Source organism: Jaculus jaculus, chromosome X, assembly GCF_020740685.1.
Source record: "Jaculus jaculus isolate mJacJac1 chromosome X, mJacJac1.mat.Y.cur, whole genome shotgun sequence".
NCBI classification, from domain to species: domain Eukaryota; kingdom Metazoa; phylum Chordata; class Mammalia; order Rodentia; family Dipodidae; genus Jaculus; species Jaculus jaculus.
The window spans coordinates 1,921,221-1,935,291 of NC_059125.1; the positions used below are offsets into that span (position 1 = coordinate 1,921,221).

The 14,071-nt window shown below is 46.3% G+C and overlaps 1 protein-coding gene and 1 pseudogene across 1 annotated transcript; both read left to right on the forward strand.

The window, feature by feature from the left end:
* The first annotated feature begins 1,503 nt into the window (after window positions 1-1,503).
* On the forward strand, window positions 1,504-2,640 carry LOC101608930 (speckle-type POZ protein-like). The gene has a single exon (XM_045140437.1). It carries the CDS (start codon window positions 1,504-1,506, stop codon window positions 2,638-2,640), a length of 1,137 nt encoding a protein of 378 aa, XP_044996372.1.
* A 9,175-nt stretch (window positions 2,641-11,815) lies between these two features.
* Window positions 11,816-12,686, forward strand: LOC101609220 (annotated as a pseudogene).
* The last annotated feature ends 1,385 nt before the right edge of the window (window positions 12,687-14,071 follow it).

Below are 14,071 nucleotides of genomic sequence, written 5' to 3' on the forward strand. Positions count from 1 at the left end.
CCACTGTGCACCCAGAGTATCGTTAAAGCTTGGCCAGACACAGGCAGACGAGCCTAGTCTCGATGTCTCTTCTTTTTATTTTATTTTTACTTATTTGACAGAGAAAGAGGGAGAGAGGGAGAGAATGAACATGCCAGGGCCTCCAGCTACTGCACACAAACTCCAGACACGTGCGCCCCTTGTGCAGCTGGCTAATGTGGGTGCTGGGGAATCGAACCTGGGACCTTTGGCTTTGCAGGCAAATGCCTTAACCCCAAAGCCATCCCTCCAGCCCGTCTCTTCCTTAAGATGTGTGTGTGGGGGGTGGTCAGAGAACATGAGTCTGACTTCTTGTTTTCCCATTATGAAAACATCCACAGCAGAAAGGACTTTGCTGGTGGGATTAAGGAAAGGCTCTGGAGATGGAGGGGACAATGCTGGATGATCCAGGCAGGCTCACAGCACAGTGTCATCACAAAGGTCCTTACTTGATGGTAGAAGCACAGGTTGCAGTCAAAGAGATGAAGGTAGAAGAAGGGGGGTGGTGTGGCCGTGCCTCGATGTGAGTTTGCGCTTGGGAGGTGGAGGCAGGAAGATCAGCAGTTCAAGATCAAGCTCCACTGCAGAGCTGAGCTTAAGGCCATACTGGGCTACAAGAGTGTGTTGCCAAGAAAACAAGGAGTAAGGGATATCTCAGCATTTGGAAGCACGTGCTCCACAAGTCTATGGGCCCAAGTTTGATCTCCAGGACCCACGTAAAGTAGCCAGCACAGGGCTGGGGAGGTGACTCTGCAGTGACAGACGCTATAAAGCATACTGCTCCAGGGCTTAAATCCTCAGTACCCCCATAAAGCCAGATGTGCAAAGTGGCACATGTGTTTGGAGTTCCCTTTGCAGTGGCAAGAGGTCCTGGTACAGCCATATTCACTCACTCAATGTCTCTTTTTCTCTCTCTCTCTAAATAAATAAATAAGTTTAAAGCCAGCCAAAGTGATCCACAGGTCTGTAATCCAAATAAATGCCTCTGTGGCAATGGAAGGCGGAGCCATGAGAATCATTCCCGAAGTTGTAAGGGCCCAAGCTGTCCTGGAACCCTTACCTGCCGCCCAGGCTGGCCTCAAACTCAGAGCAGTCCTCCTACCTCAGCCTTCTTAGTGCTGGCATTGTAGCAATGAGTCACCACAAAAGGCTCCCTCATTACGTGTTTTATGAATAACTAGAAGACAGGAGCTTAAAGACTCCAAATGCAAAATAATGTGATGGGATTTTAATTACTTTGATTTAGCCAGTACATGATACATGCATAGACTGAACTATCACATAGTACCCCGTAATTACGAGTTTATTCATTTTTGTAGGTTGTGAGTACTATAGAACGGGGCCAGAACAGAGACCTGCCGCTGCTGCACTGCTCCAGAGACTTCTGCTTCAAAGATCAAGTCCACTTTGTGCTGCTGACTGGAGCAAAGAAGCGACCAGAATTCCTAACCCTGACTCTCAGAGTTCGTTTAACCCTCACGCACGATGTCCAGGGTTCCAAGTCTCCGTTCTCCAACAGAAATGTTGAGATCTAACACAGTCCAAAACTGGTGCTGCACCCAGATCAAGGTCGTGAAGTTCACCTGTAGGTGGACCATCAGTAACTTTAGCTTTTGCCAGAAGGAAATAGGCGAGGCCATGAGAAGTTCCATCTTTACATCAGGAAACAATGATAGATTGAAATGGCGCTTGCGAGTCAACCCAAAAGGGATAGATGAGCACTGCAAGGATTACTTGTCGGTCTACCTGTTACTGGCCAGCAGCCCCAAGGGTGAGGTCCGAGCCAAGTTTCGATTCTCCATCTTGAATGCTCAGGGTGAACACACCAAAGGTATGGAGAGTCACCGAGTGTGTGAGTTTGTGCAAGGCAAGGATTGGGGATTCAGGAAATTCATCCATCGAGACGTTCTGCTGGATGAGGCCAACGGGCTGATCCCTAATGACAGGCTCACGTTATTCTGTGAGGTGAACATGGTGCAGGACTACATCATCACTACCAGTCAGAATTACTTCGACAAGGTGCATGTGCCCAAATGCCAGCTGGCCGACGACATCGGAGCTATGTGGGAGAATTCTCGGTTCACAGACTGCTGTCTGAGTGTGGCTGGGCACGAATTTCAGGCTCACCGAGCTGTCTTAGCATCTCGCTCTCTCATGCTTGGCTCCATGATTGAACATGCCATGGAGAGGGGCGAGCAGATTCAGCTTGAAATCAATGACATGGAGCTGAACGTCTTCAAGGAAATGATGTGCTACATTTACACGGGAAGGGCTCCGAACCTCCAGAACATGGCTGAAAGCTTGCTGGTGGCTGCTGACAAGTATGACCTGGAACGTTTGAAGGCCATGTGTGAGGAGGCTCTCTATAGAAATCTCTCCGTGGAGAAGGCTGCAGAATTCCTCATCCTGGCTGACCTCTATAACGCAAGTCAGTTGAAAAAGCAGGCATTGGATTTCATCAGCTATCATGCTTCAGAAATCGTGACGACCGCGGGATGGAAGTCCGTGGTAGACTCATATCCCCACTTGGTGACCGAAGCATACCAAGTTCTGACTCCAACAATGCGCCCCTTCCTGGAGCCCCCACGAAAATACCGGAGGAAGTCCCAAGATACTGGCTAGACAGCATCATGTGCTGAGCCTCGACTTCCCTCATTGCAGAGACTACATGGCGGCCCCAGATTTTTGAAAGAACACTCAATCACTTAGGGGAAAGGGGAAAGGAAGGACCCAGGAATTCTGGACACTCAGTCTAATGAAAATCTTGTTGGCATGGCTCTGTTTGGCCTGGCCAGGTGTAAGTGTGGGATTCAGTTTAGGTGCTGACCTCAAGGACATTCCAGTGGTGGGTGGTGCTCAGAAGAAACCTGCATTTGAGTGCACAGAACAAACCACAATGTACCTGGACTTAAAAAGAAGAGGAAAAAAAAATGAACATTTAGTTTTATTAACAGAGTGAAAGGGAAAGAAGTAGCTTTCAAAAGTCAGTTTGTGGGTTCTAGTAGTTTTGTGTTGAAATGTTAAATCTTCCCCGTTGTGTTAAATCTTTGATGTGTGTGCAAACTTTTGCTGTGATGCTTGATGTGTATTGTTTGTAAAAGTAGAATATATCCCTTTTTCTGGTGTGCCTTTTTATTGCATCATATTTGACATTGTTTTTTGAGTGCTTTCATAATTTTCACACATGAATATATTGGGTTTGGATCATATACACTCCCATCACCCATTACAATTATCCCTCCTCCTACACCATCTGAGCCCCTACTTGCGCCCACTCCAGTGGTGACTCGCCCTTCCCCAGCACCCATTTATTGCCATTGACTCCTCAGCGAGGGTGGGGCCTCATGGAGGAACGTTGACTGAGCTGTACCTTGTACAGGTATCCACAGCTGCTGTGTGGTTATGGCTGCACTGATCGTGTCTTGTTCAGACAACAGAGGCTCACAGCACCCCTCCCCATATTCCAGCTACCATACTCTTACTGTTTTTGTGGTAGAGCCCCAGGCTAACCTGGAATTCAGTCTATAGTCCCAAGCTGCTCTAGAACTTACAGTGATCCTCCTACCTGAATGCTGGGATCAAAGGTGTGCACCCCCACACCCAGCCAGCTCCTACATTCTTTTTAAAAATATCTTCTGGGCTGGAGAGATGGCTTAGCGGCTAAGCGCTTGCCTATGAAGCCTAAGGACCCCGGTTCGAGGCTCGGTTCCCCAGGTCCCACGTTAGCCAGATGCACAAAAGGGCGCACGCATCTGGAGTTCGTTTGCAGAGGCTGGAAGCCCTGGTGTGCCCATTCTCTCCCTCTATCTGTCTTTCTCTCTGTGTCTGTCGCTCTCAAATAAATAAATAAATAATTTTTTTTAAAAATCTTAAAAATTATATAAATAAGCTGGGCGTGGTGGTGCACGCCTTTTTTATTTTTTTTTAATTTTATTTATTTATTTGCAAGTGACAGAGAGAGAGAAAGAGGCAGACAGAGAGAGAATGGGCACACCAGGGCCTCCAGCCACTGCAAACGAACTCCAGACATGTGCACCCCCCTGTGCATCTGGCTAATGTGGGTCCTGGGGAATCAAGCCTCAAACCAGGGTCCTTAGGCTTCACAGGCAAGCGCTTAACCGCTAAACCATCTCCCCAGCCCTGGTACACGCCTTTCATCCCAGCACTTGGGAGGCAGAGGTAGGAGGATCGGAGTGAGTTCAAGGCCACCCTGAGACTACATAGTTAATTCCAGGTCAGCCTGGGCTAGGGGGAGACCCTACCTCGAAAATATATATATATATTCTTATTATTTACTTGAGAGACAGAGAAAGATGCAGATAGAGAAAGGGTGCACCAGGGCCTCCAGCCACTGCAAACGAACTCCAGATGCATGCGCCACCTTGTGCATCTGGCTTACGTGGGTCCTGAGGAGTTGAACCTAGGTCCCTTGGCTTTGAAGACAAGCGCCTTAATTGCAAAGCCGTCCCTCCAGCCCAGCTGTCCCATTCTTGCTGCGCCCTCTTCTGCAGGGTTTCCTGAGCCTTGGAGGGGGTGATACAGATGTCTCATTTTGTGCTGAGCACTAAGCAGTCACTTGTTTTCAGTGCTCCTGGGTTTTGAATTTCCTCAGTAGTCCCTTTCAATTGCAAAGGGAAGAGTTTCTCTGGCCAAAGATGGGTGCAGCATTAATAAATGGACATGCATAGTCAAGAGAGCAAGTTGCCAGGCATGACATATCCACGGAGCCAAACATAGGCTCTTGTCTTCATGAACATTAAGTCAGAGAGCAGTTGGGTACTCCGTGACAGTCATGCCCCTCTGGCCCCAGTGGGCACAACTTGCCTGGCTGGATAGTTGTGAAGGTCACAGAGTTCACTGCTGGGTAAGACAGTGACTTTTCTCCCCTCATCAGTCAGCATAACACCACCCAGCACAATGCCAGCTAGCAACTGCTCACTGGAAGGTATCCCGCCTCTGACACTGAGATTTTCCAGAAACTTCCTGTGCCTTCTGGGCAGAATGGCAGAATACATCCCTTTCTTGTACATACGTAGTGGTGCATGTAGGTGTGTGTACAGATGCTGAGGCCAGAGGGGGGGGTTGCATGTCTTCCTCTGTTGCTCATTCACTGGTTTCCTTGCGATAAAGTCTCTACTGAGCCAGAAGCTGCTGCTTTTCTAGTCAGACTGGCTGACCAGAAAACCCCACCCCATCGATTGTCAAGTCTCAGCTCCCCACAAGACTGGGGTTACAGGCTAAATCTTTTATCGGTGTTGAAAACTGGAAAAAACCAATTTACCCACAATCCATACTGTCTTGACAAGAACTAGGGTTCTCTGGTTTTACAAATTTATGTTTGCAAAAAAGAAAAAAAAATCAACATTTGGAAGTTCTCTCCTGTAGGAAAAGGGGTTAATCAGGAGTAACGGGATTGGTTCCAACGCGGGCAGCAAAGGTTTTCTGGCTTTATTTTTTCTGATTTCATTTCTCTTCTCCCTCCCATTTTCTTTATTTTAAAAAGCTACTTATTTGGGGCTGCAGAGATGGCCTAGCAGTTAAGGCACTTGCCTGCAAAGCTAAATGACCCAGGTTCGATTCCCCAGGACTCACATTAGCCAGATGCACAAGGTGGCGCAAGCGTCTGGAGTTTGGTTGCAATGTCTAGAGGCCCTGGCATGCCCAGTCTCCATCCAAACCTCTCCTTCCCTGTCTCTCCTTTCTCTCGCTCAAATAAATACATAAAAATAAACTATTGTTTTGAAAAGATACTTATTTGGTGTGCGAGTGTGGGCACACGTGTGCAACAGTGAGTTGTGAAAGTCAGAGGACAAGTTTTGGGTCAGTTCTTGGCTTCCTCTGAATCTGAGGCAGGGTCTCTTGTTATTCACTGTTCCATTTGCTAGCTTCTGAAAAAAGTCCTGCCCCCCTTCCTCGTTCAGCACAGGTGCGCTGGAATTACAAAAGCCTGTCACACCTTCTGGCTCCTAGGTGGGGTCTGGAGACCTGAACCAGGTATTCAGAGTTGCACAGAAAGCACGTTACCCAATGAGCCATCTCCCTAACCTCCCCTCCCATTTTCTTTAAAAAAAATTAAAGACAGGTATGGAGAGATGGCTTAGTGGTTAACCGCTCACCTGTGAAGCCTAAGGACCCCGGTTTGAGGCTTGATTCCCCAGGACCCACGTTAGCCAGATGTACAAGGGGCGCACACATCTGGAGTTCGTTTGCAGTGGCTGGAGGCTCTAGCGCGCCCTTTCTATCTGCCTCTTTCTCTCTATCACTCTGAAATAAATAAAAATAAATATAAAGATAATTAAAGGGGGCTGGAGAGATGGCTTAGTGGTTAAGCGCTCGCCTGTGAAGCCTAAGAACCCCGGTTCGAGGCTCAATTTCCCAGGACCCACGTTAGCCAGATGTACAAGGGGCGCACACATCTGGAGTTCGTTTGCAGTGGCCGGAGGCCCTGGCGTACCCATTCTCTCTCTCTTGCTCTCTCTCTCTCTCTCTCTCTCCCTCTTTCTCTCTCTGTCACTTTCAAATAAATAAGTAAATAAAATAATAATAATTAAAGAGAACAAACTCCTAGTGAACCCACCCATTCTGTCTATCTGCCTCTCTCTCTCTCCAATAAATAAATAGAATGTTTCTTTTAAAAATATTAAAGAGAAAGGAAAAATTAATTACTACTGCTATGTGAAAAAAATTTCCCAGCCCAGATTACCCAGCTATGTGTAGCTGACTTGTTAGCTACACTGGAGCCTGTCCTATTACTTCTTAAAGCCACAGCACAGCTTCATAAACTTAAAAAAAAAAAAAAAGATAATAAGCAAGGTGTGTTGGCACATGCCTGTAATCCCAGCCCTAGAGAGGATCCCTTCAAATTTCAGGCCAGTCTGGGCTGCATAATGACTCACTGTCTTAAAAAAAAAACAAAAAGAGGCTGGAGAGATGGCTTAGTTGATCGAGTGCTTGCTGCACAACCCTGGGTTCCCGGATTCAAATGCCCAGACCCCATGTAAAAGCCTGAGGCTATCATGGGTTTCTGTAATCCCAATGTGCCTTAAAGTGAGAAGGGAGGTGGAAACAGAAGAATTTTTCTTGAAGTTTGTGAATGGAATGGTAAACAACAATGAGAAACCTTACCTCCCAATGAGGCCGGCAAAGCCCGGTGTGGTGGTGCACACCTTTGATCCCAGCACTCAGGAGGCAAAGGGAGGAGGATCGCTTCCAGCTTGAGGCCACCCTGAGACTACATGGTGAATTCCAGGTCAGCCTGGACCAGAGTGAGACCCTACCTCCACCCCCCCCCAAAAAAAAAGAAGTGGACAGCAAGGGCCTACCAGAAAATTGTCCTCTGAGCTCCATGTGCATGCCATGGCATGCACTCACACACATCCCCAGTAGATTAATTTTAAAAGATCATTCACCATATGTTAAATGAAAGTCAACCTGGGCTACATGAGACCCTGTCTCAAAGAACCAAACAGGCCAGGCATAGTGGTGCACGCTTTTAATCCCAGCACTTGAGAGGCAGAGGCAGGAGGATCACTGTGAGTTCAAGACCACCCTGAGACTGCATAGTGAATTCCAGGTCAGCCTGGGATGTAGCAAGACCAAATAAATAAATAACCTACTGTATGGGTTGGAGAGATGGCTCAACAGTTAAGGCACTTGCCTGTAAAACCTAACGACTCACGTTCGATTCCCCAGTACCCACGCAAAGCCAGATGCACATAGTGACGCACGTATCTGGAGTTTGTTTGCAGCAGCTGGAGGCCCTGGTGTGTCCATTCTCTCTGCCTCTCTTCTATCTCTCTCTGCTTTCACATAAATAAAAGTAATTTTTAGGGCTGGAGAGATGGCTTAGCGGTTAAGTGCTTGCCTGTGAAGCCTAAGGACCCTGGTTCGAGGCTCGATTCCCCAGGTCCCACGTTATCCAGATGCACAAGGGAGCGCGCACGCATCTGGAGTTCGTTTGCAGTGGCTGGAAGCCCTGGCACGCCCATTCTTTCTCCTCGCTCTCTCTCTGCCTCCTTCTCTCTGTGTGTCATTCTCAAATAAATAAATAAAAAGTAAAAAAAAAAAAAAAGAAAAAAAAGTAATTTTTAAAAAAGCAAGCCAACAAAAGGCGTTATGAAAAAATATATGTATCTTTCAGAAATCTAGTTCCATAACACTTTATACAGGCAATTTTCAACCTGGGATGATGATGTGTCCATTGGCTAATGTCATTGTTGGTTGTCACAATATAAGGAGAGAAGTAAGAGTGGCATTAGTGTTCTGCACCTTTGATTACATTCCTTCAGAATCTTCAACTAATCCTGGCGCATTAATGTCATACAAAAAAAATCAGGCTGGAGCGATGGCTTAGCGGTTAAGGCACTTGCCTGCAAAGCCAAAGGACCCAGGTTCGATTCCCTAGGATGCAGCCCATTCTCTCTCTCTCCCTCTTTCTGTCAAAAACTTAAAATAATTTTTTAGAAAAAAAAACAACTTTGAGTGATGGAACAATCCTTGCGTTTGGTATGCATGCACATGTGTTTGCGTTCATGTGTGTGCAAGTGTATGTATGTGTAAGTGTGCATGCACGTGTGTGTGTGTGTGTGTGTGTGTGTGTGTGGAGACCAGAAAACAACATTGAGTGTTTTCATCGCTGTCCACCTTTTTAAAATATTTTTTTTGAGAAAGAGAGAGAAAGAATGGGCACACCCGGGTCCGCTGTTGCTGCAAACGAACTCAAGACACATGAACTACTGTGTGCATCTGATTTTATGTGGGTACTGTGGCATCAAGCCCAAGCTGGCAAGTTTTGCAAGCAAGCACCTTTAACCACTGAGCCATCTCTCCAGCCCTTCATCTTACATTTTTCAGACAGGTCTCTCACTGACCCTAGAGGCTCAATTAGCTAGCCAATGAGCCCCTCCCCCTGCCTGGGATTGTCGGCACATGCTTGGCTTTTGTGTGAGTGCTGAGGATCTGAACTCAGGCCCTCATGCTTAAGGGGCATGTCCTTTACCCACTGAGCCATCGGGTAGCATGGCATATCCTCTCCTCTTGAGAATGGGAGTTCTCGGAATGCATTAGTCTCCAGCTGCTCCTCCATGTGAATGCGATGCTGGATTTTGCAGTGGGAGAAGGAAGCTTAAAAAAAAAAAAAAAACAGGGCTGGAGAGATGGCTTAAAGTTAAGCGCTTGCCTGTGAAGCCTAAGGACCCCGGTTCAAGGCTCGGTTCCCCAGGTCCCACGTTAGCCAGATGCACAAGGGGGCACACGCGTCTGGAGTTCGTTTGCAGTGGCTGGAAGCCCTGGCGCGCCCATTCTCTCTCTCTTCCTCTATACGTCTTTCTCTCGGTGTCTGTTGCTCTCAAATAAATAAATAAATAATTTTTTTTTTAAATGTTGAAAAAAAAAAAACAGTTCAGCTCTAAAAGCTTGGCTCCCTGTCCCCGTACTTAAGCAAACAGGAAAATCAAGCAAGCAGGTGACTCGGTGTGGATGATGAGATGAACATACAGGCACTTTGTTGGCCCCCAAATTAAAATGTTCATGTTTATATTTAGCACGATTTTTGAAAGTTTTAATAATCAAGGCATGTGATCATTCCCAACCCACAGTTGTGTGTGAAATGGAGCAATTCTCTTTCAAGGCTCAGTAAGTCAGGGAACATGCCCTTCTGGAAAGCAGGGACCATGTATGTCACAGATGGCAGACTGAGTCCTTGGGGGTGTGATCAGTGACCGACAATTGATCTTGCTCCTTTACTAGTAAGGAGGGTGCTAGAAAAGCTTCCTATTTGACTTAAAGGTGAAATTAAGGTGTGTAGAACATTTGATTTTGTGCAAGACAGCATTTTCCTCAAGATCTGTATTTTGTCAGAAACCATGATATTAACATAAACATATAAAAATAGAATTCCAGAAAAACAGTTCAATTTTACATGTTGTAGTAGATTGGATGGATGGCCCTGAACATATTCAAGATTTTATTAAATTTTGGCATTTAGATTTGCAGTCACCTGGCTGGAGGAGGTGTCACTGTGGGTGGATCCTAGGGTCCTGCCCTAAGGTGGGGGGGTGGATTTGGAATTCCCATCGAAAGACATGCAAAGTGTCTGAGTTCCTAAGTGTGCTTGCTTGCTTGCTTTTCAGAGGTGTCTCTTCTCTCTCTGTGCTTGGACCTGTGAAAGCCGACCAGCTTCTTTGGCTATTATGGAACTTCCCCCGAGTCAGTAAATCGCTTTCTCCCATAACTGTGCCTGGTCTGGAAGTTCATCCCAGTGGCGTGTGGCTGTCTGTTATACATGCGCTTGTAGATGATGATAGTATACTTTCATTCACATTTGCTCTTTGACCCTCAAGCAAACAACCTAACTTTGTAGGAAAAAGAAAATCGCATTATCCCTGTTTTAGAGATAATCAAAGTGAGGTGTGTGTGTGTGTGTTTGTAGTGATGCGCACATGCATGTAGAAGCCCTGGGGTGTACGTCAGGAGCCTGTTTACCATTCATGGTAAGCCTAGAGCTCTCCAAGTAGGCTAGACTGGTTAGCCAGAAAGCCCCATGGATCTTCCTGTCTCTGCTTCCTTGAGGCTGAGATAACAAGCTAACAAGCACACACCACCACCCCCTGACATTTTTTTAAAAGAATATGTATGTTGTTTTTTTTTTATTTATTTGAGAAAGGGAGATATACAAAAATAGGCAGGGAGAGAGAGAGAATGGGTGTGCCAGGGCCCGCAGCCACTGCAAACGAACTCCAGACATGTGTGCCCCCTTGTGCATCTGGCTAACATGGGTCCTGAGGAGTCGAACCTGGGTCCTTTGGCTTTGCAGGCAAATGCCTTAACCACTAAGCCATCTCTCCAGCCCCACCCCTGACAGTTTTATGTGGGTTTGGGTATCAAAGGTGTGTCTTCATGATTGTAAGGTAAGCACTTTATTGACTGAGCTATCTCATTAGCCCCCTAAAATGATTTTTTTAATTATATATTTTATTATTATTCTTTTGCTTAGGACAGAGAGAGAGAGAATGGGCACATCAGGGCTTCCAGTCACTGTAAACAAAATTCCAGATGCATACACCACCATGCATGTGCATCTAGCTTATGTGGGTACAGGGGAACCAAATCTGTGTCCTTAGGAGTCACAGGCAAGCACCTTAACTGCTAAGCCATCTCTCCAGTGCCTAAAATGAGATTTTTAAGTCCCTAATTAAGTCGTAAAAATCATCCAGTTGTCAACTACAATAACCTGATATTTTAAAAGGTATCATGTGTGGCTGAAATGTTGAAGCGTAACCACAGGTGTTGGTAAGGATGTGGAGAAACTCTAACTCCTGCCCGCAGCTTGTAGAGTGGTATGCCACTTTATTGGATTATTTTATTGTTTCACAAAATTTATTTCTTAAAATTTAAACCTATGCCTACAGTAGGTTCCAGCCATTTCAGTTTTAGGCATCAATCTAAGAGAAATGAGAACATGTGCCCATACCAACCCTTGTAAACAAATACACAGATAGTTTCCTTAATAATGGTCAAGCACTGTAAAAAAAAAAAAAAAACTATAAACAATTTAAATGCCCATCAACAAATGAATAAATAAATAGTGCTGGGCATGGCGGTGAACGCCTTTAATGCCACCACTCGAGAGGCAGAGGCAGGAGGATTTCTTCGAGTGGAGGCCAGCCCAGGACTACCTAGTGAATCCCAAGTCAGCCTGGGCTACAGTGACACCCTAACTTGAGAAAACAAACCAAAAAAAAAAATGGCGATATGAACTACAATGGACTATGATCCAGAATGATTAATATGTGAAAAAATGCAAGATAAGAAAGAAGGTAAACCAAAAGAACACCGAGCTTTTCCGCTCGGCCATTCTCCTACACAGGAGGCAGCCACCGTGCCCAGCCCGAATGGCAGGATCCCGAAGCCCCTAGTCCACCAAGACTGGCAGCGACGAGTGAGCACGTGGTTCAACCAGCCAGCGCGGAAGATCCGCAGACGCAAGGCATCGCCGCCCCTTGGCCCGCGTCCGGCCCTTCCTTCATGCGGTGTCCCATGTCCCACCGGGCGCTACCACACCCCAAAAAGGTGGCCCGGGCTATTGTATCTCTGTGGACCCGAGGAGGCGGGACACGTCCACGGAGTCTCTGCAGGCCAGTCTGCAGAGCCTGAAGGAGCACGCTCCTAGCTCATCCTCTTCCCCAGTAAGCCCTCTGCCCCCAAGAAGCGAGACAGGGACTGGAGAGATGGTTTAGCGGTTAAGCACTTGCCTGGGAAGCCTAAGGACCCCGGTTCGAGGCTCGATTCCCCAGGACCCACGTTAGCCAGATGCGCAAGGGGGCGCACGCGTCTGGAGTTCGTTTGCAGTGGCTGGAAGCCCTGGCCTGCCTATTATCTCTCTCTCTCTCCCTCTCTCTCTGTCACTCTCAAATAATTAAATAAAAATGAACAAAAATAAATTAAAAATAAAAAAGAAACCAAACTGACCAAATTGACTACTCAGTTGACTGGACCCGTGATGCCCATTCGCAACATCTACAAAAAGGAAGAAAGCCTGACCCATCACAGAGGAGAACTTCAAGGCTTTCACAAGTCTTCATAGGGCCCATGCCAATGCCCATCTCTTCGGCATCCAAGCAAAAAGGGCCAAGGAAGCAGCAGAACAGGATGTTTAAAAGAAAAAATAAATTTCTAATAAATCAGATAATTGAAAAAAAAAGCACACAGAGGCTGGCAAGAACACTTAGCAATTAAAGGTTCTCACTTGCAAAGCCTGCTGGCCTGAGTTCAGTTCCCAAGCCACCCACATAGCCAGACACAGAGGTTGGCACACAGCTCTGGCATTCATCTGCAGTGGTGTGTGTGTGCACACACACGCACACACGCACACACAAAAATAAATATTTATTTAAAAGAACACAGATACAAAACTCCATTTATGTAAACATTGTCTTTTTCTTTTCTTCCTTCTTTGGTACCATGCTGGGGATGGAATCCAGGGCATTGTGTATGCTCAGAAAATACTCCAGCCCTTTATAAAATGTGCCAAGAACACATAAATGGGTACTTGAGAATGGACTAGTAGGGAAAAGCTGGAAAGGGGAATTATAGCTAAGGTGGAGATAGAATAATACCGGCCCCATCCACCTTCTAACTCACCGAACCTGTGATAGGTTACTGTGCTGGTCAGCTTTCGGTTGCTGTGACAAATTGCCTAGGGGAGGACAGGTTTATTCTGGCTCATAGTTTTAGAGGTTTCAGTCTAGCTGCTCACTTCATGGTGGCGAAGAATGAGAGACACAGACAGATAGATATAGAAGGCACCAGGGTTTCAATAGTCCCTTCATAGGGCATACCCCCCAGTGACATGACTTCCTCCCACTAGGTCCCACCTCTGAAAGTTTCCACCACCTCCCAGTTATACCACAGGCTGGTGCCCAAACCTCTCACACACAGGCCTTTGGGGAACACTTATAATCCAAAGCATAGTCATTTGCACATGGCAAAGGGGAATTGAGGATGCACATGGAAGGAAATTTGCTCATCAGTTGACCTTAAAATGGAGGCAGGTATAACCAGAATATCTGGACAGACACTATCTATCTATCTATCTATATCTATCTATCTATCTATCTCTGAGTGTGTGCTTTTCCCTCCACCTTACTTTAGACAAGGGCTCCTTTGTTGTTATTTTGTTGTTATCATTTGGTTTCATGTGCACCAGTCTAGCTGGACCTCAAACTTCCAGATTCTTCTGATTCTACCTCCCATTCTTCCATTGCCACAGATACATTGGGAACATAGACACAAGAGCCACTTTGCATCCAGCTTTACATGGGTACTATGGAATTGAACTTGGGTGGGCAATCTTGCAAGCAAGTGTCTTTAGCCACTGAGCCATCTCCCGAGCCCCCATTCCCTGGTCTTTGACCTTAAGCTTTGCAATATGACTCATTTTAGCACAAACAGGTGTGCCAAACACCACATCTAAGCAGAAGTGTAAATACACATAAATTTAGGTTGGCATGCATTTGGCTTTGAGAAGCAGGCGCTAGTTAACATCTGGTTCCAG